Consider the following 27,959-nt stretch of genomic DNA (forward strand, 5'->3'; position numbering starts at 1 on the left):
ATCAACAGGAAATAGCACTTTTCTCTTTTGGAACTCTTGTGGAAAATATGGTCGAAGAATGGCTAAAGTATATATCACCTGATGTCTTATTTTAAAATTGCTAAACTGAACAGGAGCTGTGACAGAATGGAAGAAGGGACGTTTCCTGAGTGAGGAAACTGCATCAATGGATTTTAATGGAACTTGCAGGAATTTCATATTTTGCACAAGTGCAATTAAACTGAAATTTCATTTTATCTCCTCACTTTTTTTTTCTACCATGGCTGGTTTGAGGATTCATGATTTCTCCCACTAATCAAATCTGCCTTTCAGAAGTAATGGAATAATGCATATTTCTTTTTTTCCTCCCTGCTATGACTTTAATGCTTCCAGCTGGCCCTGGTTCGGCTCCTAGCTCCCAGTACAGTACCATGACCAGGCAGATCTCTCGGCATAATTCTACCACCTCTACGGCATCTTCAGGGGGCTTCAGGCGAAATCCTTCGGTGACTTCTCAGTTTTCTGTGCAGCCTCATGTTAATGGTGGCCCTCTCTATGCTCAAAATTCAAGTAAGGCTTTTACTTTAATACTGCTTCCAAATATACAATGCTTATTGTATATTGAGCTAATCAAGGTGTCATTCAATGCATTTTTAGTCATCTTTATTGTCTCATGGATCACTATCCTCTTGGTCAAATTCTGACTTTGTAGCACAGATTGTATGTTTATTTCTATATTACCTATACTTTGCTCATATCTATCTTCCTGAGCTGCCTGAAATAATTGGAATCCTCAGAAGATTGTTCAGAACTGAGATTAGATTTGTTAACTATGCAGCAGCAATTTTCTTTTGAGGGAGGAGAAAGTTGTTCATGATATGTGAGAATACATTTTGGTAAAAGTGGATTTTTAAAACAAAGTAAATTTGCAGTAATTGCTGCAATTATTTGCAGTAATTGCTGCAAATGATAGTTAATATTAATAGGTTTCACTGTTCTGTAGGATAAATTCCAAACCATCTTTTTATGTCCATTTTTATATGGGTGATTCTGTGAGACAATGCTTGAAGTCATTGGAGTGGCAGGGGAAATATCCCAGCAGAGAAGCTGACAGCTGTTCAATGACAGCTTGGTTTTCTAAATATTAGAGGCATGCACATACTTTATTTGGCTGGATCGCGACATTTCCAGCATTACATAACAGGTGGATTTGCAACTGCAACAATTTCAAAAGACATTCTTTGAATCATCACATTTTACAATGCTTATTCAAGATAACTGCAGTATCTGCAAAAATAAAAAATCAACTGAATATTTTGATGGGTCAGCCTTGGAGTCAGCAAGCGAGCTTTTTTTTTAATTGGTCATGGGCTGTGAATGCTGTTGGCTGGGCCAACATTTATTGCCCATCCCTAATTGCCCTTAAAGATGGTGCTGAGCTGCTGTTTTGAAATGCTGCAATCCATATGGTGTAGGTACATCCACAGTGCTGTTAGGGAGGAAGGCCCAGGATTTTGAACCAGCGTGAGTGAAGGAAAGGCGATATATTTCCAAGTTAGGATGGTAAGTGTCTTGGAGGGAGCTTCCAGGTAGTGGTGTTCCCATGCATCTGCTGCTCCTGCCCTTCTAGATGGTAGTGGTTGAGAGTTTGGAACGTGCTCTCCAAGGAAGCTTGGTGAGTTCCTGGAGTGCATCTTGTATATGGTGTACACTGCCACTGTGCATTGGTGGTGGAGGGAGTGTGTGTTTGTGGAAGGGGCGCCAGTCAAGCACACTGCTTTGTCCTGACTGTTGTTGGAGTTGCACTCATCCATTCAGATGAATAGTATTCCATCACACTTCGACTTGTGCCTTGTAGATGGTGGACAAGCTTTGGGGTGTCAGGAGGTGAGCTACATGCTGCAGGATTCCTAGCCTCCGACTTGCTCTTGTAGTCACAATATTTATATGGCTAGCCCAGTTCAGTTTCTACCCAATGGTAACCCCAGGCTGCTGATGGTGGGGAATTCAGTGATGTAATGCCATTGAATGTCAAGGGCAATGGTTAGATTCTCTCTTGTTGGAGATGGCCACTGCCTAGCGCTTGTGTGAATTTTACATGCCACCAGTCAGCCAAACCTGGATATTGTCCAGGCCTTGCTGCATTTGGACACAGGCTGTTTCAGCACCTGAGGAGTTGTGAATGGTGCTGAACATGGTGCAATCATCAATGAACATCTCCACTTCTGGCCTTATGATGGAAGGAAGATCACTGAAGCAGCTGAAGATGGTTGACCCTAGGACACAACCCTGAGGAACTCCTGCAGCGATGTCCTGGAACTGCGATGATTGACCTCCAACAGCCACAACCATCTTTCTTTTGTGCCAGGTATGACTCCAACCAGTGGAGAGTTTTCCCCCTGATTCTGATTGACCCCAGTTTTGCTAGGGCTCCTTGATGCCATACTTGGTCAAATGCTGCCTTGATGTCAAGGGCAGTCACTCTCGTCTTGAGCACAGCTCTTTTCATCCATGTTTTAAACAAGACTGTAATGAAGTCAGGAGCTGAGTGGCCCTGGTGAAGCCCAAACTGAGCCTCAGTGAGCAGGTTATTGCTAATAAGTGCCATTTGATAGCACTGTTGATGACCCCCTCTGTCACTTTACTGACGATTGATAGTATATTGGGGCAGTAATTGGCCAGGTTGGATTATCCTGCTTTTTGTTTTCAGAACATCACTGGGCAATTTTCCACATTGCCGGGTAGATACCAGGTTTGTAGCTGTACTGGAACGGCATGGTTAGGGTTGCAGCAAGTTCCGGAGCACAAGTGTTCAGTACTATTGCCAGAATATTGTCAGGGCCTATAGCCTTTGCAGCATCCAGTGCCTTCGGCCATTTCTTGATATCATATGGAGTGTTTCGAATTGGCTGAAAATTAGATTCTGTGATGCTGGGTCCTCCCGGAGGAGGCCGAGATGGATCATCCATTCGGCACTCCTGGCTGAAGGTTGTTGCCAGTGCTTCAGTCTTATCTTTTGCACTGATGTGCTGGGCTCCCCCATCATTGAGGATGCAAATATTTGTGGAGCTTCCTCTACAGTTAGTTGTTTAATCGTTCACCACCATTCATGACTGGATGTGGCAGGACTGCAGAGCTTAGATTTGATCTTTTGGTTGTGGACTGGCTTAGCTCTGTCTATCACTCACTGCTTATGCTGTTTGGCATGCAAGTAATCCTGTATTGTAGCTTCACCAGGTTGACCTCTCATTTTTAGGTATGACTGGTGCTGCTCCGGGCATGCCCTCCTGCACTTTTCATTCAACCAGGGTTGATCCCCTCGTTTGGTGGTAATGATAGAGTGGAGGATTTTCTGGGCCATGAGGTTACAGATTTGTGTTTGAGTACAATTCTGCTGGTGTTGATGGTCCAGAGCACCCCATGGATGCCCAGTCTTGAGTTGCTAGATCTGTTCAAAATCTATCCCATTTAGTATGGTCGTAGCGTCGCACAACACGATGGAGGGTATCTTCGATGTGAAGATGGGACTTCGTCTCCACAAGGACTGTGCGGTGGTCACTCCTGCCAAAACTGTCACGGACAGATGCAGGTTGGTGAGAATGAGGCCAAGTTTGTTTTTCCTTGTTGGTTCCCTCACCACCTCTCAGACCCAGTCTAGCAGTTATGCCTTTAGCACTCAGCCAGCTCGATCAGTGGTGGTGCTACTGAGCCACTCTTGGTGATGGACATTGAAGCCCCCCACCCAGAGTACACTCTACACCCTTGCCACCCTCAGTGCTTCCTTCAAGTGATATTCACATGGAGGAATACTGATTCATCAGCTAAGGGGGGTGGTACGTGGTAATCAACAGGAGGTTTCCTTGCCCATGTTTGACCTAATGCCATGAATCTTGATGGGGTCCGAAGTCGACCTTGACTCCCAGGGCAACTCCCTCCCGACTGTATACCACTGTGCCGCAACCTTTGCTGGGATGGTGATGGTGGTGTCTGGGACATTGGCATGATTCTGTGACTGACTGTCAGGAGATTAGTAAGGAGGACTTTGCAGCGTCGACAGGGCTGATTCTGCCGTCATCGTTTCCAGTGCCTCTGTTAGTTCCATTCCTTTTAGATTTTTTTGTGGCTTGATACAACATCCGTAACAGCTTGAAGATGGTTCTACCTTCGGGGGTGTTTAAGAGTCAACCACATTGCTGTGGGTCTGGAGTCACATGTGGGCCAGACCCATAGCAATGGACAATGGCTTTTATTGAATTCAAATTTCACCATTTGCCATGATGGGATTTGAACCTGGCTCCCCAGAGCATTACTAGTCCTGTGACAATACCATTGTGCCACCACCTCTTCCCTCCCCCGCAACCCCCGTGTTTGTTTCAAACTCCCGTATGTCAAACTTGAATTAGGACAATGAAATTGTGTAATACACAAAATCATCACTGAGCAGTTTGACAAGGCAACTTCTCCATTTGTAACTGTGAAAAGCTATTTTTGTACACGACCAAATTTTTTTTGCAGCTATCTAATTTGTTTTCAGCAAAGTTCACCATCTGCTTTTTTTAAAAAAAAGGTTGAGGAAAAATTGTAATGGCTGGAATTTTATACAAACACATATTGCACTTGTGTAAAGACAAACCAATAAAGCTATGGTCAACTGAGTAGAGATTTGTGGTTCAGCTCCGATCACTATTCAGATAATTGAAACAGCCACACTTGCATTTATATAGTACCATTTAACATAATAAAATACCCTAAGATGCATCCCAGGAGCATTATTAAAATTTGACACAGACATAGGAAATATTAGATCAAATGATCCAAAGCTTTGCCAGAGGTTGGTTTTAATGCATGTCTTAAAGGAGGAATTCCAGATCTCAGCATCTGTGGCTGAATGCATGGCTGTCAATGACAGAACGCCTAAACTAGGGGATGCATATGAGGCCAGAATTGGAGGAGCTCCGATATCTGTGGGTTATAGGACTACAGGACGTAACATACATAGGAATGAGGCCATGGAGGGACTGAAACAAAGATGAATTTAAAATTGAGGCGTTGCTTGGCCAGGAGCTACTGTAGGCTATTGAGCACTGGGTAATGGTGTGAGTTAGGATATCTGTGCAATCAGGAGCATGAACACTGGTGGTTCACCCCAGTTAAATCCCCAGGTCCCACCATGGTTAAGATCAACCAACTAATCATCGAAAGGTAATCAAATCCAGGGGTTTCTGGCTGATCGAGCGTTGCTAATTTTTGCTAGGCTAGATTTTGCATAATTCTGACATTAAATAGGCTTCACTGGTGAGACACTACCCTTGGTATTTTTAAATCAAAGCAGATTAGAAGTCATTGGCCACATCACTGTCATTTAACCATAATGTAATAATTCACATGAAAAGAGTGGATGGTAATTTCATAGTTCCTGAAGAGAGGGTGAGAATTTAAATGAATTTTAAATTGGGATTTATTTGTCCCAATCCCTGCTTATTTTGTGGTTCTGTGAAGACTTACTCAACATTACAGATTCTCTGAGTAGCAAAAGAGAATCTGCTGTAATGAAATGAAAATTCGGACTACTCCAAGGTTTCAGCAAGAAAAAATTACCAGTCAATAAAAGATACTGCTGAGGCGAAGTTAAGTTTCATCTTTGTGCATCTCTGTAGCTGTTCATTGGAATCAAAATGCTATCTTGCCATGATTATGGGGCAGTATTCTTATTCAAAATTAAGTCGAGTAATGCGAAGTGGTAAAATGAACTGGAATGTTTATAGTTCATGTGCAAGAGCAGTTTGTCTGTCTTTTTGATATACATTTATGCCAACCACGCTAGTCCTCAAAGGCACCTGCTGTCCATCTGTAATCCTTTGAGGTGTGTGCCTCTTTTCAGATTTTACATGTATGGAAGACAGCATTAAAGGGGAACATGTCCTTAAGAATTCACTGCAGTTACGTTGGTCAAACTGATGTTTATTTACCCTTTAACTTGGCACACAAGTTTTTTAAATCTTTCTAAACATGAAGTAGCTAGTTGCTCAATTCTTTTGGTTAATTAGCTCAGGAAAGGCAGTGTTCATATACCTTTTTTGTAGTTAGTGAAACTTGTACAAACAGACACCTACAAAATAAGTTACTGAGAAACCCGAAAGCCTATATGGTAAAAGAGAGAAATTCTGGAACCACAGACACTTATGAACTACGTACAGCCTTCTGTTCACCAAACAACTTAACACGGTACACAAAGTACTGGACACCCAGGTCAGTGCAAGTTGGCTGTATCTTTTGTGAAAAAAACAGCTTTTGTGGAATGGGGAACATTTTCCAACATCCGTAACGGCAGAAAAACCATACTTTTTGGGACTTAATGGTTGCACGGCATTATCCCAGAGGTAGAACTATCTGCAAGCTGTTATGGATGTTGGCTTTTGTCAAATGAACTGTTCTTCATCCATTATTTGCACAAAACCTGCTGCTGTGTTATGCTAACCAATTTCAGCAGCCTCCGCAATGAAGAAAAATGCATTCGAGCAGTGAGTGTTCTGTCATTTCCTGCCTCATTGCTGCTTCAGTATGCTTTTGCAGCATCTGCTGGCAGCTTCTCTCCCCTGACCCTGCTATCGCGTCTTCCCCTGTTTCTGATGGTGAATCTGCTTTGAGGAGCTTTGGCTTTATGGGATGAAGGTGGATAGCTATCCTGGGTCTTTGTCTCTGATTTGTAGGGTAGTGGGCAGGCCTATGATTGATTCCCAACTATCAGTAAGCCTTCCTGTAGACATTGCTGCTTAACCAGAAAACTGAAAATTCACTCTTGTATAATTGAAACACAGTTCATTACTGAAGTTGTACTCTGCTCCAAGGGTGAGCGGTTTGAAATGATGTAGGTATTTAGACGACAAAACATTTTTTTATTTGTTCATGGAATGTGGACGTCGCTGGCTAGGCCAGCATTTATTGCCCATCCACAATTGCCCTTGTTCAGAGGGCATTTAAGAGCCAATCACATTGCTGTGGGTCTGGAGTCACATGTAGGTCAGACCAGGTAAGGATGGCACATTTCCTTCCCTAAAGGATATTAGTAAACCAGATGGTGAAATTTGACCCCCCCCCCCCCCCCGCCAATAAAAACCTGGAATTAAAAGGATGATGACCACAAAACTATTGATGATTGTCATAAAAACCCATCTGGTTTTTATTGCTGAAGTTATCTGTCGTAGTGGGTTTTGAACCTGGGTCCCCAGACCATTACCCTGGGTCTCTGAAATACTAGTCCAGTAACAATACCACTATGCCACCACCTCCCCAGAACAGTGCTGATGCTGGTGTGTGAGGGGGGCATTCTTAACATTGTTGCAGTTGGTTAGGTGGCGATCATCTCAGTTGGTTCTTCAAGATTGTCAGGAAACTTTGCAGTGCACACAATGAATGTCTTGAAAATAAGCATGTCTGCATTTCCTAATACAGTTCTGATACAGTTCCTGTCTGTAATTTACAGGTTTCACTGTATTTTAAAAATAGGCTTATACTTTGAATATCAGTGTTTTGCAGAAGTACCTTTTTAGATTTGTGACCCCTGTAACTTTGTGACCTCAAAATGCCAGGAGTGGTGTTGATGTTTGTATTTTTAATCAGCATTAACTTAACTGAATAAAAAGGAATTATTTTTGGCTGCATTTTCCCAAATCTCTTCACAGATTAAAAATGTGTACACCAGAACAATGAAGATCCTGTGTACAAAAAATGCAGTTCAAGGAGTTATGATGTTTGACCTTACTCAGGATATTCACTTGTCTAACCCTTTGTAGGAAATACTTTTTTAAAGCTTCAAATGTGGTCTAATTGCTAAACGTTTATTTTCCCCCCCCAATAATACTGACAACGTTATAAAGACCAATTCTATTAGAACTCTAAAACCCCTCATTGCCCATTATGGTTAAAAAGAAAACGAGATTAATCCCCTCCATCGGGTAATATGTCTCATAAAAGCGCAAACATTCCTTCTCCTTTTGCTGTGCTGCAACTGCTCCATTCTATATGGCTGTGTTCCCCCACTTTATTAAGTTGACAATGCACAGTTCTTCCTTTAACTCAAAGCTTCAGAACTTTTCCTACCAAAGTTTGGCCTTTTAAACCCGCTTGGTTACTAAATACACTTCTTGCTTTACCTACTCTTGAGTCTGGTTAGCACTATGGACCTTGGCCTTTCACATTGGCTTCTTAAAAGTACATTCATCTTGCCAGACCCAATATGGTAGTCACCTCATTTTAATAATTTTGTTGTTTTTCTTTTGTATATACTGAACTACTCCATCCCTTTGCATCTGAATTGTAATGCCCTCTGTTTTCTGAGAGTCCAAACCAATACTGCTGCTGAACTGTGCAGGGCACGTTTTAAGCAATATTTTCTTTGTGCAGGGTTTCCTCCAGCATAGAGGAAAGTTCATGGGTTGGCGTACCCCTCACTTTTCTCGTCATCAAGCCAGGGAACCAACCCTGGTTCAATGAGGATTTTAGTAGAACATGCCAGGAGCAGCACCAGGTATAGTGAAAAGATGCCAACTTAGTGAAGCCACATTGCTGGACTACATGCATGCTAGACTATGGAAGCAGCGTGCCATAGACAGCTAAATTATTCAGAATCAACAGATCAAATATAAGTTCTGCAATCCTGCCCCATCCAATCATGAGTGGGATAATGAAACGATAAACAGGAGAAGGAGGTTGCAGAAACATTTCCAGACTTGTTGGAGCCCAACATGTCAGTGCAAAAGACAAGGCTGAAGAATTTGAAACCATCTTCAGAAAGGAGGGCTGAGTGGATGACCCATCTGTCTCCTGAAGTTCCCAGCATCACAGATGTTAGTCCTTGGTCAATTCAATTTGCTCCATGTTATATGAAAAAAGTTGCTGATACAGCAAAGCCTATGGACCCTGACAAATCCTGGCTGCAGCACTGAAGGCTTGTATACAAGAACTAGCTATAACTTGGCTGTTCCAATATGGCTACAACACGGAGGGGGTGAATGTTTAATGTGGATGAGGTGTAGATCAAGCCGGCTGCTTTGTCCTGGATGACATTGAGCTTCAGTGTTGCTGGAGCTGCACTCACCCAGGAAGTGGAGAGTATTCCATCACACTCCTGACTCGTGCCTTATAGATGCCAGGCTTTGGGGAGTCGGGCATATGGACTTAGACTGCTTCTGAGGAGTTGTGAAAGGTGCTGAACATTGTGCCGTCATTAGCAAACATCTTCACGTCTGACCATATGATGGAGTGAAGGTCATTGATGAAACAGCTGAAGATGGTTGTGCCTAGGATGCTACTGAGGCACTCCTGAGATGCCCTGGGTTTATGATTGACCAACAGCCACAACCATCTTCCTTTGTGCTAGGTACAAGTCCAACCAGCGGAGAGTTTTTTCCGATTCCACTGACTTCAGTTTTGCTAGGGCTCCTTGCCACATTGTCAAATGTTCCCTCAGATGTCAAGGGCATTTCGTCTCACCTTGCCACTGGAATTTAACCCATATATGCAGCAAGACCTGGACAACATTCGGGCTTGGACTGATAAGGGGCAAGTCACTTTCATGCCCCTTAAATGCCAGGCATTGGTCATCTCCAACGAGAGAATCTAATTACCTCTCCTTTTACATTCAATGGCATTACAACTATTGAATCCCCACCATCAACAACACCCTGGGGTCTAACATTGACCAGAAATTGAACTCGACCAGCCATATAAACACAAGCTAGAAGAACAGGTGGGAGGCAGGGAATTCTGTGGCATGTAACTTGCCTGGCTCTCCAAAGCGTGCCCATCTACAAGGCACAAGTCAGGAGTGTGATTGCACTCATCCAGAAAGGAGAGTATTCCGTGCCGGCAACACTCATGTTTGATGCCATCCAGGATAAAGCAGCTTACTTGACCTACACCACATCCACATTAAACATTCATCCCTTCTGACACTGGCACACTCTGGCTGCGGTGTGTACCATCTGTACAATGCATTGTAGCAACTTGCCAAGGCTCTTCCAGCAGCACCCTCTGAAGCACACCATCAACCACCTAGAAGGACAATGGCAGAAAATGAAGGGAACACCATCACTAGCAAATTCCCCTCCAAGCCCCACACCATCCTGGCTTGGAACTATGTCGCTGGTCCTTGATTGCCATAGGAACAGGAGTAGGCCATTCAGCCAGTTAAGTCTGATCTGCATTCAATTCCATCATGGCTGATTCTTTACCTCAGTGCAGGAAAGTGGCATTATCTCCATATCCCTTGATGTCATTAGCCTCCAGAAATCTTGCGCTTTCTGCACAATAGACAACCTGCCTATTTCTGGTATTAGCCCAGTAAATCTTCTCTGAACTGCTAACGCATCTCCTTTAAATAAGGAAACCATACGTACGCAGTACTCCAGATGTAGTCTCACCAGTGCCCTGTGCAACTGAAGCATAAACTCCCTACTTTTGTATTCAGTTCCCCTCGCAATAAACAATAACATTCTATTAGCCGGTGGCATAGTGATATTGTTGCTGGACTTGGTATTCCAGAGACCTAGAGTAATGCTCTGCGGACCTGGGTTCGAATCCCACCATGGCAGATGGTGGAATTTGAATTTATTAGAAATCTGGAATTAAAAGTCTAATGCTGACCATAAAACCATTGTTGATTGTCACAAAAGCCCACCTGGTTCATTAATGTCCTTTAGGGAAGGAAATCTGATGCCTTTGCCTGGCCTACATGTGACTCCAGACCCAGAGCAATGGTGGTTGACCCTTAAATGCCCTTTGAACAAGGGCACTTTGGAATGGCCTAGCCAGTGTCGCCCACACCCCATGAACGAATAATTAAAAAAAACTAACCTTTTGTGATTCATGCATTCCGACACTCAGATCCCTCTCTGTCTCAGCGCTGCAATTAGATAATAGCTTTTTCATTCTTCCTGCCAAAATGGATAATTTCACATTTGCTGGATCTTTGCCCACTCACTTAACCTATCTATGTCAATCTGTAGCCTCCTTATGCCGCCTTCACCGCTTACTTTCCTACCTATCTTTGTGTCGTCAGCAAATTTAGCAACCATGCCATCTGTCCCTTCATCAAAGTCATTTATATAAATTGTAAAAAGTTGAGGTCCCAGCACTGATCCCAATGGCACATCACTTGTTACATCCCACCAACCAGAAAAAAGACCCATTTATGGCTACTCTGTTTCCTGTTAGCTAGCCAATCTTCTGTCCATGCTAATATGTTATCCCCAACACCATGAGCTTTTATTTTCCGCGATAACCTTTGATGTGGCACCTTATAAAATGCCTTCTGGAAATCCAAGTACAGTACATCTACTGGTTCTCCTTTATTCACAGCACATGTGACTTCTTCAAAGAACTCCAATAAATTGGTTAAACATGATTTCCCTTTCACTAAACCATGTTGACTTTGCCTGATTGCCTTGAAATTTTCTAAGTGCCCTGCTATAACATCTTTAACAATAGCTTCTAAGGTTTTCCCTATGATAGATGTTAAGCTAACCGGCCTTTAGTTCCCTGCTTTCTGTCTCCCTTTTTTTGAATAAAGGAGTTACATCTTGAATATGCTCAATGATTAAACTTCCACAGCCCTCTGTGGTAGAAAATTCCAAAGATTCATCACCCTCTGGGTGAAGAAATTCCTCCTCATCTCAGTCTTAAATGACGTACCCCTTATCCTTAGATTATGCTCCTGGTTTTAGACTCAGCAGCCAGGGGAAACATCACTGGATCAGAATTCCCTGACAGCAGGTGGACTGAAGTGGTTCAAGAATGTGGCTCACCACCACCTTATCAAGGGCAGTTTGGAATGGTAACAAATGCTGGCCTTGCCAGCAGCGTGCACATCCCACGAACAAGAAATCTGTACATCTTGGTATATCTGTTGTCCTCTCCTTCCATTCACCTGCCCCCACCCCCTTCTAAATTCTTCTATGTATATTCTAGTTGAGTCCAATGCTTTAGTTTATTGGGCTGTTAGAATAATGTATTTTTAAAATATATCCTGATTAATGGTCACTGCATTAGCAGGATAGCTCCTTATAACTGTTATACCCTTTAAATTCTTGGAACAGCTGTATTTGTCCTGGGGAAATGGAGCTTTTTCCTTTTTATGCTTTATATTTCATCTAAAATTTGTGATGGGTTAACTTGCATTCATAAATGTTGCTGCAGTGGAACCTTATCTGCTCTACTAAGATAAATGTTTGGCATTGGTCTTGCTTTGATTGTAGAAACCAAGTTGCTGTATGATATTTCCGATATAGCACTTGTAATGCTCTGTGATACTAAAACTCTATCTAGTATATATAGTTCCTTAAAAGGTTTCTCAAACTTTTATTCCTATAATTGGAGGAATGAGGTTGCACTGCGTCATTGAGCAATTGTATGTTCTCGTTGTGACTCAACCCATGTGATTGACAGCTGCTTGTGTTTTGCCTTTTCCTTTTATCCCTCACTGTGTTGTTCCAACGTGTCTGTGTATATGCCAGCATCCCTAGCTCCACCCCCTCCCCCTATGCCTCAACTGACTCCACAGATACCTCTCACAGGCTTCGTGGCCAGGGTGCAAGAAAACAGTAAGTTCTTATGGCTGAGTAGATGCATCCTTTTCTTTATCCACTTAAGGACAGAGAAGTCTGCATGATTGACATTTTCACATCCTTTAGATTTCTGTACTGCTGCTGTCCTTGTACAGTGCATCACCGGCTGTGTGCTTGTCTGTGTTGCTAAATGTGCAGTTGAAGGCACTGACTTTCATCACTTATTGACGTGCAATATTCAGTTCTTTGCATTTTAGTATACTAGTTTAAGTCAGGTGTATTTTGGTTCACCGAGTATCTTAGAACAAACATTATTTGCCTGTGTTTTTCTATCCTCAGTAATCTTAATTGGATTTTTCTATGCATAATAATCAGATCAAAATCTATTTGCATGTGAAGCCCCAGGTGTAATATTATTTGATAAGTTAGGTATACAATTATTATTTAAAAAACCTGGTTGATTTAAGAAAACTACTTTCAGTGGGGAAATTCAGGATGAAGTTCCAATTTTGATTTATTTGCTGTATAAGGTTAATTTAATTGACTGGAGCCTGACTTTCAGGTGGACTGTTCTGCATATTGCATGGCTAATGAAGACCTTTAGTGGAAGCTGCTCCATTTGTCATTTTATGCATGTTTTAGGGTGAATTAATATAATATTCCTGTTCTTCATCTTGCTGTACAGTTTCTGCATTTGTACAACAAGTGTTTTCTTTTAAGGTTTTATCTGTATAAAGTTGAGTGAAATGTGCCAGCCCCCTCAAAGTATTAAAATCTAGGAATGCAAAGTTGCCACCTGCTGGATAGTGGTGTTTGTTCATAATGAATCTTGAACTTCATTCAAATGGTAAACTATTCATTTACTCATAGTAACATGCGGAATTCTACATGAGCATGTTAGGAAAGACTTTTTGAATGCTGCAACATTTGGATGCAATTTGTCTGAAGATGCCCAGTCTGTCTTGGTGTACACAAATCCAAGATTTCCTATTTCCAATCCCTCCAGAAAAATTGTCAGCTTTCTTGCAAAAATAGTGATTTCAGGATTTCTCCAGGTAGTTTTGGGACTTCTGTAAATGATAACTGTCAAATTTTCTGTACAGATTCAGAGATGCATTTCCTATAGTGAATACACAATGCAGTGGATTTTTAAGTTCAAGTACCTTTTTAGTTCCATTACAGATCTACATTTTTCTTGCTTTGAATTATCTAAATTGAGCTCTTCTGTATCGATGTAGATGAATCCAAAAATGTGTTGTAGTAAATTAATGGTTATAATCACGACTTTTAAAATGGATTAAAATTTCATTGTGCATAGTTTTATTTTAATTCCTACAAGATAACTTGAAATTTAGGCAATCTCCAAACAAGATTTTTTGATTTAACTGCACTATGCAATAAGATGCATCAAATTATTACCCCCCAATTGGGGAACTTTTTTTAGTATTTAACTGAGGCAGTTGGACATAAAAGGATCTTTGTGCAGATCTTCCATTTCATATAGAAATTATGACTAACTTGGCTCAGCATGGTCTGACACCTCTCAATATATTCTGCCTGTCTGCATGCTTTCTTTTAAAAGCCTACAATACAAAGTGCATGTGAAATTAATTTTGAACATTTGATTTAAAGTTGTCTTTAATATTTGATTATACTAATAAATTTGTGAACTATTACAGTTGCTGATAGTCCAACCCCCCCACCACCACCACCACCAGATGATTTACCGATGTTTGATGAATCCCCACCTCCACCTCCCCCACCCCCTGTGGACTATGAAGATGAAGAAGCAGCAGTCGTGCAATACAATGACCCATATGCTGATTCAGACCCTCATTGGGCACCAAAGATTTATCTTGAAAAAGGTACGAGGTTGACTTCCTTTTGAGGAAGAAAAAAGATTCCATGTCTATCTGATTAGCCCATTTAGACTGAAGTTGGGAGTAAATACATTTTTGATTCAAGGTTGCGAGGTTGAACTAAAAACTAAAATTTCTAGGGATTGATGCTCAAGATTTGAGGGTTTTAGTTGTGACCCTTCCCTTTACATGGACAAGCTGCTCCATTTTTTTCTGTGGGCCATCATTTGACAGTTTTCAGGGGCTATCAGATCAAGATTATGTAATGTGAATAACGATAGATTGTCATCTCACTAATCAGTGGAAATGCGCTCTGCAGGCACAAATTTAAGATCACGAATGAGTGTTTTTAAAAAGCAAATGTCTAAAGTGTAATCAGAATATCAATTCCTTGATACAACTATTTTTAAAATTGAGGATGAACGAGGTGGCTTGTCAAGAAGACTCGCAGTAAATAGCCTGTTGTGTACGGAGATTCGTTCTGCAGATCTTTGCCATTTTTGGCCTTGATAATCAGGAAAATAGAATGGCTCCCAATGTTGAGACTTCAATCTGCATTCCTCAAAAGAGTGGCTATTGCATTAAAAAACTAGACCAGCAGCAGCATCATGGAAACATGAGGCTAGATTGGTATCTGGTCTTAAGAATTGCATCAGATCCGCCGCATCCTTGATGTAATGGAATCTTAGCTTAAAACGATGAATAAATCTGCTTTCAAACTACTCAATTAAGGGGCGGAGTTATAGATGACTTTGGGAGACTATTTGACAGGCAGAAAAGTGAAAGTTTTTTTCCTGTTATTTTGTGCAAGCTTTTTAGATTATTGAGGTATATGAACCTATCTTGCTATAAACATTGGGTCTGGCTCAAGTTGCTGTGGAACTTATAAAAACAATGTGGTGGATGCTGTATTTGTGTATGAAAATTTTGAAGATATTTGATAAGGCACCACTCAATGTATGAAAATTAAGATAGTTGAAAGTTAGCTATGTAGGGGATAAGGGTAGGTGGGATATCCCAAAACCTTTGGTACTTTGTGCCTATTCTTTATTCGAATGATTTGAAGAATATTGAAGCTCTGCTTTTAAGGGCCATGGCAAAATGCAAAAACGCAGAAATTGCAAGCTGATGTTGATTAGCAGAGTGGTCAAATAGAATATACAGTTCGATGCAGATAAATTAGAAGTACATTTTAGTAGGAAAAACATCTGGAATAATATCTAACTGGTCGGAGGAGCAGAAATGTAGGGGTGCAGATAAATACTTAAAAGATGTGAGTTGAGATAAAATAACTGGAAAGGCTAATAGGATTGTTTAAAATAAAACATGGGACCATTGAATATAAAATGGAGTACTGTCTGCAGTTCTGTACCATTTCAGAAGATTTCAGCCATTGAAAGGGTACAACAAAGTTTCATAAGAATTGTGCCATAAATGAGGTGGTATTTCTGAAAGGATTGAATTTGAATTTCTTTGACTAAGCGACGATCAAAGGATCTGTAGTTTTCGGATGTAAACAGTAATTTTTTTTTGCTGGTTAGCAAAACAGGAGAACAAAGGACTAAGGCTTTTGTCATAAAGGATCGTTGAGACAAAAAATGCTTTGGCACAAATTGACACACAAGCCGAGACTATTAAAAAGGAACTGATTGGATTTTGTAAAGAAAGTAATAAAAAGAGCCAGGAACGAAGTAAGAAAATAGAATTAGGGTGCATAGCTGTAGTTGAAGAAATGGCACTGACATAAACATGATGGCTGATTGGCTTTCTGAATTGTAATTTTAAAAATTCTATTAACTTAACACTGGCATCTTTTTGATGTAGATTTCAGTTTTTTGTAGAGTACTTCAGCTTCTGTATCCCATCTTCGCCTATATTTTAAAACATTTTATTTTTAGGTTTTCTCTTTGCTTACATTTTTAGTTTTCTTTTGTTTGGAATTTTATGGGTTTGTCCTTGTCATCTCCTAAAATGGAAATTCGGTGAATCTAGACTGATGGTAACAACAAGTTTCAAGTCGGAAGTGGAACGAGGAGGAGTGAATCCACCTGCTAAACTTAGTGTGGAGCAATAGTCCTGTTGACTCTGCTCTAGACAAATGAGACTTGGACTATGTACCAGCTTTGTGCCAAGAAACTCAATCATTTTTACTTGAGCTGCCTTTGAAGATCACATGGCAGGATAAAATACCAGACACCCAAGCTGGCATGCTAAGCGTCCACATTGAGACAGTCACAACAGAGGTCATGTAGTCAGAATGCCTGATACCTTACCAAAGCCAATCTTTATGGAGAGCTTGAGTTTGGGATGCGCTCTCATGGCTGTCAAAGAATTGCTCCAAGGACACGTGGGAGACTTTACTTAAGAGTTTTTGTATCAACTTCAAGTCCTGAGAGAAGCTCGCTCAGGATCGCTGCAACTAAATAAAACACATATCAGAGCCAGAGAGAAAGTGCAAGAATAGGACTTTGAGGCAGCAACTCATCCAAAACTCAATTATCTGTGATGCCCTGTCCTATTTGAAGCAGAATCTTCTGGGTGCAGATTGGCCTTAACAGTCACCCATTGGCCCTTTACCAAACACTCTAAATGATGAACACTGTCCTCTTTGCCTTAAAGGATGGAGTAGTAGTCAAGTCACAGTTGTTACTATCTTAGTTTGTACTATGGATGCTATAGGCAATTGAATATGCATTTGCATGTTAATTCTGCATCCAGCTCAAGATTTATTTGTTGTCTTTTAACAGCTCATTTTAGCTGTAAACAGATGAGTCCATTATCAAAGCAGTTACAAATCTAGCTTTCTGAATTTGCTTGGGCAGATTCATATTTTTGTAGTATTGTACTGACAATGGCTTTTAAACCTGTTCCATCAGTTTTAATAAATTATGCTATTGGGTTTAAGATTATTGGTGGTTTCATAAAGACATTGAATAACTCCCCCTCCTTGCTGTGCTTGCTTTTTCAGTTGTGGCAATATATGACTACTCAAAGGATAAAGATGATGAGTTGTCCTTCATGGAGGGTTCAATCATTTATGTGATAAAGAAGAATGATGATGGCTGGTATGAAGGGGTCATCAATGGAATTACTGGTTTGTTTCCTGGAAATTATGTGGAACCCATCATGCACTATGCAGACTGAATCAAACAAATGGCATCTTCAAGCTCTCTTTAATCATTGGCCAGTCTAAGCATTTTGGGGGTGTCGGTTAATTGGGGGAGGATTTATAGGTTTTTCAAGGGTGCCATTACGTTGGAGTTCAGCATGGAAACTGACACAGACTGAAAATACAACGAAGTTCAGACTGGCACAATAAAGGTGAAAGTGCAAGTGCTGGTCAAATTTTTTTTAAGACTTATGGTCATTCCTAAAATGCAACTAGTGCTTGTTGATAGCATGCATAAAAATACACATTTATGTATTGTAGCCAATCCATTTTTAACCTAAAATGCTTCCAATATGTTGTAATTTTCAGTTAATCTGTGAGTACTCACTGACTTGTAATCTCATGAACAGTCACATGAGTCTATAAAGAACATTTGTGGATGAGGCTTGGGTGTCTTCTAATCAAAGTACATGTTGTTGATTTGTACTTAACAGGTTAAACATTTTATATGGATAAAATTTACATAATGAGAAATCATCTGTAGTCACAAAGTGAACCAAAGTGTAGTCTGCTATGTTGTCAGTTCATTTGTACAGTGGAAATTGTCTGAATCATTGGCTTTGTAGTCTTGGTAAATTTTATTAAATTTACTAACCTTTAGAATATTAATCCAGCTAACACATTTTTTAGCTATGTTCTAAACTAGATACAGACAATTCTACTGTACAAAGTCAGTTTCTAGAACCAATTTTGCTTTCTGTTACATCATGTGGCTCAGGCCTGATCAATTATGCTTTCCTATTTGCTTTGGAAGACAAAAGTATCATTTGTTTCGAGGGGTTATTACTAAATTTGTTATAATAAATGTATTTAAAAACAGCAATTTCAGGCTCAAAAGGCCCCAATCTCCATTAAAATCAGTGTTTTCAGCTGTGTTTCTCCTATGTTCAGTTTAATTGTTCTTTGCAATTCATGCTTCCAAGTGTTGAAGCTAATAAGAAACCAAGAATCTATCCTATGTTGTAAATTGATTTGATATTAAAATAGAGCCGAAATGTCTATCTTGTCCCGGTACTAAAGGGGATAAGGAAGGCAAAAATGCAGTGCCCTGTTGGAGGATTATGAAATTTCTTGCACCACATTTTCCTAATCTTGTTCTAGAAGAAGTGCTCTAATCTGATTTAGCAAAATTATGTACGAGTAAAATGGCAGTTAAAGTTGCTTTAAAAGATGTCCACTTTGAAGAGACAAATGGGGGCCATACTTTATGTAATATGATGGTTTTCTTATTAACTTCTGCCTTATGATTGTAAGAAGCTTTAACATTGTGACTTCATTTTCTTCAACCTTTAAAATTGAAAATGCATTCCTTTAATTTGTATATAACCTGTTACAATTGTATGTACAGCCTTTTATAATAAATCACTCAGTATATAAAAAGTTACTTCACCTGGACACCTAATCCAGATTTTTTTTTATAAATGGAGTTGTACAATGGTCAAGTAAGGCCAAGGTCCAATATATTACCTTAATATAGGCTTTTTTTTTTTACATGGTTAGCCCAAAATGTAAACAAAATTCCCACTGATGTCCTGTCTCTCAACTTGGAATTCTTGATACTGGTTGAATGTAGTTTTTGTTTGCAGTCTCAATAGTTGCCTTAAGTGTGGAAAACTTTACTCTCACTTGTTCCGAGTTAATACAATTTCTGCAAGTTGAATTAAGGCATCTCTTTCTGGTGAAGGATGTAGCATAGAGATCTGTCGAATGGCTTCCTGACAGTATTGATGTGCCAGATAGCATGTTTGTTGAACACCGTCACTCTAAATGAAAACATAACCTGGTTAGAGCAGTGATCAACTTCATAAGTTTAACACTTATGATCAATCTGATTTATGTCTTTATATCTAGTAATTACAGAACTCAAGCAGAATATGGTAGCTTGACCAACCTTCCACTGAAATCACTGGAAGGTTAATAATGAATAATACTCAAAATTAAAAAAAAAAACTTTTCACATGCAGTTTCCTTCAGACTCAGGTGATACTGAGAGCCTGTGTCTGAGCAGGAGTGGGCTGGATTGAATTGTTTCCTACTTCATAACCCTACTAGTCAAAGTTTAAAGGAATCTATTCAAGTTGGTGTGAAGTAGCCCTAAATTTATATATCACGTCCTTAGCTGGCTTCAGTTTGTGGTTCTTGAGGCTGAATTTAACATTATGCCTTACTTTTTCGACTTAAAACCAAGCTAATCAGTTCAGCTCTAACAAATCCTTGCTCCTACTATTTGGGGCTGGGCACTCTGAAACCTGGTCCTCATAGGCTTGTCTTGTACTCAATATCTAACAGAGCCCTTGAAGACACAGGCTACAAATCCCCTGTAAAAGACACACTTTGAAGAATTACCACCTTGCTAAACTGGACATCAGGTGCTGAACATGCTCCTGTTGACTCCACCTATCACTCAACCTGTAACCTGCTGATTAACAATGTTTGGTTTCTGCTAGAACCACTTGCCTTGTATAGGTGCTGGTACAACATTCAAAGCTGAACACTATACAGAACTCAGCAGTTTGCTTGATCAAGTCCACTGGTCTTTATCACCAACAATCTAGTCACTGATGGTTGTAGTATGTATAATTACAGGACCATGTGAAGGACAGTGACTGAGCACTTTGATCAGTTCATTTGTCAGACAGCCAGCAAGAATGAGGAAAGGTAAGTCATGTCGAATGAACCTAGTTGAATTTAAGAGGTAAATTTCAGGAAAGGGAGGGTCTGTCATTTTATATGGTCAGCCAGAAGGCATTTGAGGTTGCACAAGAGACTGCTGGGTAAACTCAACACAATTGGAGACAACCTGTAGCCTGGGTGAAGGTAGGGATAATGCCTATGCAGTGGATAGGCTGACTAGATTTCTCTTCCAACCACATCTAATGGGGCCCCAGCTTATAACCATATAAATAACTTGAAGTGAAAGCAGCAGATCCAAGTTTGGATACAGACAAAAATCACTCAAAGCTGATGAGCAGATACGAAATATTGGCCTTTATCTCAAGGGTGTCCTAATACAAAGGGGAAGAAAATTGTATAAAGCTCAGTTAGATCCCATTTAGAGCACTCTGTTCAGATCTGGGAATTGCACCTTAAGTGCCAGAATTGGCATCAGAAATGTAGCACAGATTCATCAGAATGATACTGGAATTAAGTTAAAATTGAGGCCAGAGTATTGAAGATTTTAAAAGATGAACTAATTTAAGAACATAACTAGGAGCAGGAGTAGGCAATTCAGCCCCTCGAGCCTGCCCCGCCATTCAATACAATCATAGCTGATCTCATTTTGGCCTCAACTCTAATTTCCCGCCTTTTCCCCATAACCTTTCAACCCATTACTGATTAAAAATCTGTCTATCTATCTCAAATTTATTCAGTGTCCCGGCATCCACTGCACTCTAAGGTAGTGAATTCCACAGATTCACGACTCTTTGAGAAAAGTAATTCCTCCTCATCTGATTTAAATCTACCGCCTTGTACAGTTGCAACAACACTTCCCTATTTTTATACTCTCTCCCTTTTGCAATAAATGCCAAAATTCCATTTGCCTTCCTTATTACCTGCTTTCTAATTGAGGTGTTTGATTAAAGGATTTGATAGGGCAGAGACTGGGATTATCTAGAACAGCTAGGCTTTAAGGGTGATGGCTAGAAGCTGGGTCTAGAACCAACCCTACCCTCCAAAATTAAGTCCAGGGCCAATTGAAAATTGAGATTTGTTAGGGTAGAGTATTAAAGGTTATGGAATAAAGGCTGTGGATGAAGCCTTTTTGTACTGGAGAGAAACGGATTATCACAAACCACTCACTTCATGGAATCACAGGCGGCCATTTGGCCCATCGTGTCTGTACCGGCTTTCCTCGCATCACATTTACTACTTTTGCAAATCACTTTAAATCTGTTCCCGCTTGTTCTTGATCCTTTTGAGTGGGAACATCTCTCTATCTACTCTGTCCAGTCCCTCATGATTTTGAAGATCTCTATCAAGTTTCCTCTCAGCCTTCTCTCCAATCTATCTTTGTAACTGAAGTTTCTCATCCCTGGGACAGTTCTTGTAAGCCTCTTCACTCTCTCCGATGCATTCACATTCTTCTTATAATGTGGCGCCCAGAAGTGTACACAATACTCCAGCTGAGGTCGAATGAGTGTCTTACATAAATTCAGCATAACATCCTTGCTCTTCTTCACCCTTCCCCTATTAATAAAGCCCAGGATACTATATGGCTTATTAACTGTTCTCTCCACCTGTCCTGCCGCCTTCAATGATCCATGCAAATATACACCCAAGTCTTTCTGCTCCTGCACTCCCTTCAAAATTTCACCCCTTTTTTATATTCTGTCCATGTTCTTCCTACCAAAATGTATCATCTCACTCCTCCGCATTGAACTTCATCTGCCACTTGTCTACGTCATTTTTAAGTTCTATATTGTCGTCCTCGCAGCTACAATAGTCCCAAGCTTCATATTATCCACAAACTTTGAATTTGTCCCCTGCACACCAAGATCTAGATTGTTAACATACCAAGAAAAGCAAGGGTCCCAAAACTGACCTCTGGGGAACTCCGCTACAAACTTTCTTCCAGCCTGAAAAATATCCATTTACCATTACTCTGCTTCCTTTTTTTCCGCTAATTTTGTATCCACATTGCTACTGTCCCTTCTATTCCATGAGCTGTAATTTCAAGTCTGTTGTGTGGCACTGTATCAAATGCCTTTTGAAAGTCCATCAACAGCATTACCCTCATCAACCCTCTGTTTAACTAACTTGGAGTTTTTTGAAGAGGTAACAATTTCCCTTTCAGAAATCCATGTTTATTATCCTCTTTATTAACCCATATTTTTCCATGTGACTAATTCTATCCCAAATAATTGTTTCTAGAATCCTGCCCACCACTGAAGTTAAACTGACTGGCCTGTAATTGCTGGCCTTATCTTTACAAACTTTTTTGAAGGAGGGGTAATGTTTGCAATTCTCCAGTCCTCTGGTACTTCGAGTCTAGGAAGACCGAAATTATGGCCAGTGCCCCTGTAATTTCTACTTTCACTTGCTTCAATATCCTTGGATGCATCTCATCCGTTCCCGGTGCCTTGTCAACTTTAAGTAGTGATAGTTTCCTCATCTACCTCCTTGGTAAAGACAGATGCAAAGTATTCATTTAATACCTCAGCCATGGTCCTTTTGTCCGTGTGTAAATTCCCTTTTAGGTCCCTAATCGGCCCTACTCCTTTTACCACCCTTTTACTATTTATATGCCTATAGAAGACTTTGGGATTGCCCTTTATGTTGGCTGCCAGTCTTTTCTCAATCCCTCTTCGCTTCTTTAATATGCTTTTTCACCTCCCTTCTGAACCTTCTGTATTCCTTTGTTCTCAACTGTATTTTCTGTCATAAGCACACTTTTTCTTTATCTTAATTTCTATCTCCTTTTTCATCCATGGAGCTCTGGATTTGTTTGCCCTACCTTTCCCTTTCAATGGAATATATCTTGACTGTGCCAGAACCAATTCTTTTTTGAAGGTGGCCCATTGTTCAGCTACAGTTTTTCCTGCCAATCTATTCCAGTCTATTCGGCCCAACTCTGTTCTCGTCCCATTGAAATCGTCTCTCGTCGAGTTAATTATTCTTACTCTGGATTGCCTATCGTCCTTTATCATAAAACATACAATGATCACTGTCCCCTAAATGTTTCCCCCACTGACACTTGATCTAATTGGCCCACCTCATTTCCAAGAACTCAGGTCCAAAAGTGTCTTTTCTTGTGCGATTAGACACTGCTGTAGAAAATTTTCCTGAACACAATCTAGGAACTCTCCACCCTTTACACTACTATCCCAGTCTACATTCAGGCAATTAAAGTCAACCATTATAACTACTTTATAATGCTTGCACATCTCTCTAATTTCCCTGCAGATTTGTTCTTCTATGTCCTTCTCACTATTTGGCAGTCTATAGACTACACCTAGCAATGTAGTTGCACCCTTTTTTTTGTTCATTAGTTATAGCCAAATTGATTCTGTCCTTGAACCCTCTGGGACATCCTCTGTCTACAGCACTCTCATTTCACCAATACTGCCACTCCCCCCTCCTTTACTTTCCTATCTTTGCTGAACACCTTATACCCAGGAATATTTAACACCCAGTTCTGCCCTTCCTTGAGCCAGGTCTATTAACACCACATCATATTTCCACATTGCAATTTGCGCCTGTAACACCCCAATCTTATTTACCAAACTCCGTGCATTCATAAACATGCATAGTAACCTTGATTTAGTTTATTTTCTCCCTCACCCTGACTTTACTTATTAACACTAGTATAGAGAAAAGTAGTTATTTGTCCCTCCCAGTATTTTGTGCACCCTGGTATTCTATTTTCTCTTGATTCCCACACCCCTGCTGAGTTAGTTTAAAGCCCTCCCAACAGCACTAGCAAAACACCCCACAAGGAACAGTCCCAGCTCTGTTCAGGTGCAATCCCCACCCAGAGAAAGCCCCAGTGTCCCAGGAATCTAAAGCCCTCCCTCCTGCACTATTTTTTTATCCACACATTCATATGCCTTCCCTCTTATTTCTATACTCACTGGCACGTGGTACTGGGAGGAATCTGGAGATTATACCCTTTTGAGGTCCTGCTTGCTAATTTTCTACCTAACTCCCTAAATTCTGATTGCAGGACCACATCCCCCTTCCTACTTAAGTCACTGGTACCAATGCAGACCGTGACCTCCGGCTGTTTACCCCAGAAGAATGTCCTGCAGCCTGACATGTTTGACCCTGGCACCAGGGTGACAAAATACCATCCCAGAGTCATGTCTACTACCACAGAAACACTTGTCTGCTCCCCTAACCAATGAATCCCCTATCACTACTGCTCTCTTCTCCCCATCTGTACAGCCAAGCCGCTTGTAGTCCACAAACTTGGCTCTGACTGCACTTCTCTGAAGAACCAGTGCCCTCACCAGCTTCCAAAATGGAAAACCGATTTGAGAGTGGGACTCCTGCACTACCTACCCACTTCTTTTGGACTGCCTAGTGGTCACCCATTCCCTCTCTGTCTCCAGGCCCTTAAGCTGCGGTGTGACCACCTCTGAATGTGCTATCCATGTAGCTCTCGGCCTTGCGGATGTGCCACAGTGATTCCAGCCGCTGCGAGCTCAAACGTGGAGCTCAAGTTTCTGCAGCTGACAGCACTTCCTGCACATGTGTTTGTCTAGGACACCGGTAACATTCATGGCTTCGCATTCCACTCGATTGAGCTGCCCTGCCATGTCTTAACTCTACTTCCCTTACATTAATTTTATTCTACTTTGGATTATTTATGTTAACCCTAAATTTCCCTTTTTCCTGCCACTTCAGTTGAATCCAAGTACAGTAACTTGTTTAAAAATCTTACACTTTAATTTTGGGTTTGGTTTTCTAGGACATATAACTAGCTTATTGTACAAGTTACATTACACATTAACACAAATGATCAAATTAAAGTACCCCCAAAGTAGATAGGTAACAGTGAAGACTTTTTAAAAACAGCAAAACTTTGAAACCTGGGATGAGACATTGAGTTGCACAATAGAAGGTGTTTAACATTGTTTTGGGTAATTGATGCTTGTGACGAGGTTCTGTACTAAATCATGCATCTTTGTGGACATCCTAGACATGAATTCATGAGGTTTCTTTATTCTACCCAAGCTAAAAACTGGGTACCCTTTTCTCTTTCTTGTATTGTTTTGAATACTTGTCACAACTGTTCCATGATACAATCAGTGTCAGATTTGAATTTTCTTAAACTGGCAACTACTGCACAACTTTCCTCGTGACACCAAGCACCAGAGATGATCAGGACCTGTTGGAAACGGTTTTGGTGGAGGACAGGGGGAAGTTAATTCCCTCCAGTCGTGGTAAGCAAAGGTATAGTAATGAAAGCTTTAAACATGAAACTGAACAATGTGGTTGTTCTAGATGAACTGATCTGAAAGATAATTGATTATATGCAGTAACAACACCCTACAGAGAAGTTGGTAAACTAGTGGCATATTTAACAAGTATGTGACCTTGTTCTGTGTAGAGGCACCAAAGTGAGTGATTGAATGAAACTAAAGGAAGTCAAGGATGGATGAGATCAACTTATGATCAGGTCATGTAGCTGTTCAAATTAATGGCAGGTGGCTGCCAACACTGACCGTGTGAGCTAACAAGTTGGTAGGTGATAGTGACAGGTCGAGTGTTTTGGAAAATACAAGAGAAGCCCCATGAATTGAAGCAGCTGAAGGCAAAAGATGGGAATGATGAGTAGTACTGGCTTTGGCAAAGATGGGAAGACTGGTCTGCAACTACCAATGAATGTTTTAGTTAGCAGCACATGAAGGGACAGCTAATGAAGATTAACAGGTCAGTTCATAGAACAGTCATTGTCAGCACAGGATAGACACTGGTACATGAATTCAGGGTAATTCTGCAGTGTGGACAATCCGTTCAAAAGAGTATTGCAGTGGGCCCATGCAGAAATATCTAAAATCAATACCAATATTACTTATACAGCATTATTCATTACAGTGAAGGATTAAAGCATGGAACATTCCAACTCCCACCTTCAAGTTGTTCACAATGCAGAGTTGGACAGATCAGTCATTGCTGTTGGTAGGTGATATCATTGCTGGGCCAATATCCTAGAATTCCCTAATACCATGGTGGGAGCACCATCACAAGGACTGCAGTTATTCAGGAGAGCAATTAACTACTGCAGCATTACCTACATTGCTATTTTAAAGGTTATACAGATTGTATTTTGCTCCTTCCTTACCTGTTGTACATATTGCCAAGCCTGATTTACATCACCATCCACACTGAAGCGTCTTATTATCAGGGCATGTAATTCTGGAAACTAAATGAGAAATGTAAGTGCAACATTTAAGCATTGTATGGTTACATTCACACTGCATTTCCTGTAATTTGCACTACATTGCTGAACTCCAATATTACCTATTTAGCCCAGGTATCTAGTGTTGCCACGATGGCAGTTGGAGAGTATTGAATTTTTGAAGAATATTAGTTGGTACAGATTATGGGAAGCTTTCAAAACTGCTCTACTTTCACCAGCAGTTTAGGTCACTGGCACTGCTATAGTGTGGCAGGTCTTCAATGCCTGCTGCAAGAACTCCAGTCATCACCTTGGATCCATTCCAAGGCTTTAACTACGTTGAGGCTGAGGCTTGCTGACTAATTCTGAAAGTAGAAAATCTAGACAGACATTCTTTTATAGATTCCAATCATGTCAAAATAGATAAAAGCAAAAAACTGCGGATGCTGGAAATCCAAAACAAAAATACCTGGAAAAACTCTCCAGCTCTACTTGTCCCACCCTCCCCTTAAACCAGCTTATATTTCACCTCTCTTCTATTTTAACTTAGTTCTGTTGAAGGGTCATTCGGACTCGAAACGTTAACTGTGTTCCTCTCCACAGATGCTGCTAGATCTGCTGAGTTTTTCCAGGTATTTTTGTTTATGTCAAAATAGATGGTGTTTTGACCTAGGCTATAGACATAATTTAATTTGGTAGGGTTTAGAGATTCTAATTCTGCACACCAAACCTGCAAGAGGGAGATTCCTAAAATCAAATTGTTGCATGATAGTCGATCTGTACCTCAATTCCATTTATCCACCCATAATCCATATCCCCTATAATCCTTAATCTATCAAATGTCTTATTGCTCAAAGATTTGAGATTATTCCAGTTTTTCCACTACCCTTTGTATGACTTAAATGCCTCCTAATTTCACTCTAACTCTTAATTTTGTTGTTTTTTTTTCTGCATTCCCCACAAAGAGAACAAGGGTGTTTTACCAACTGATCAGTACCAGACATTTCCTTGTGTATTTGCCAAGTTCAAGTCAGTAATGCTCAGCGTATGGTTGAGGATTATTCCATTTGTAAGGTGTTAAATAGTTTGGGGGTTAAGTGAGAGGCCTAGAAAGTGGGCCTCTAAACGAGGAGCCTGTCTTGTCTTTCTGAAATTAAGATGGGAGGGGCTTATAGTGCATGTCAAATTTGTCAGGAGGTGCCACAAAAAAGTTAAGACCATTGAATTATGGAGTGCATTTAAATCCTGTCTGACATCTACAAACATATGTTTCAAGTATGGGTTCATTAGATAGTAATGAGGAGCAGCAACCCTCCTTAATCAAAGGTGCCAACCAGATACACAGTTCCTACCACTGCCCCCATTGGAGATTAGCAGTGCGGATGAATCCATAACCTTTGCCTGCATAGCTTGGCTACTTGCTTCTTTAACTACGTAAAACATTGAAGACAAGGAATAACTAATCCTCATTACATGTCAATATATTGTCCTTTTCAGAATACACCAACCAAAATTGTACAATATTCTTAATCTCGCCATACCAA

The 27,959-nt window shown here is 40.5% G+C and overlaps 2 protein-coding genes across 14 annotated transcripts in view; one reads left to right on the forward strand and one right to left on the reverse strand.

Moving 5' to 3' along the window:
* abi1a (abl-interactor 1a) overlaps positions 1-18,954 on the forward strand; it is a 100,161-nt gene extending 81,207 nt beyond the window's left edge. For 4 of the 12 annotated variants that reach the window (XM_078537962.1, XM_078537976.1, XM_078537969.1 and 1 more), the window contains 4 exons: positions 373-549; positions 12,492-12,578; positions 14,222-14,407; positions 17,370-18,954. In XM_078537962.1, the coding sequence (XP_078394088.1) occupies positions 373-549; positions 12,492-12,578; positions 14,222-14,407; positions 17,370-17,545 (626 nt within the window). In that variant the 3' untranslated portion in view covers positions 17,546-18,954. The remainder of the gene's footprint in view (positions 1-372; positions 550-12,491; positions 12,579-14,221; positions 14,408-17,369) is intronic. The other 8 variants (XM_078538008.1, XM_078538016.1, XM_078538013.1 and 5 more) reach the window with 3 other exon arrangements.
* pdss1 (prenyl (decaprenyl) diphosphate synthase, subunit 1) overlaps positions 18,859-27,959 on the reverse strand; it is a 43,887-nt gene continuing 34,786 nt past the window's right edge. The window contains exons 10-11 of one of the 2 annotated variants that reach the window (XM_078538028.1): positions 26,359-26,439; positions 18,859-19,333 (exon numbers count right to left, since the gene is read on the reverse strand). In XM_078538028.1, coding sequence (XP_078394154.1) covers positions 19,193-19,333; positions 26,359-26,439 — 222 coding nt within the window. In that variant the 3' untranslated portion in view covers positions 18,859-19,192. Of the gene's footprint in view, positions 19,334-26,358; positions 26,440-26,537; positions 26,781-27,959 lie in introns of those variants that run through there. The other variant, XM_078538035.1, reaches the window with a different exon arrangement.

This window comes from Cetorhinus maximus, chromosome 3 (assembly GCF_964194155.1).
Source record: "Cetorhinus maximus chromosome 3, sCetMax3.hap1.1, whole genome shotgun sequence".
NCBI lineage: Eukaryota > Metazoa > Chordata > Chondrichthyes > Lamniformes > Cetorhinidae > Cetorhinus > Cetorhinus maximus.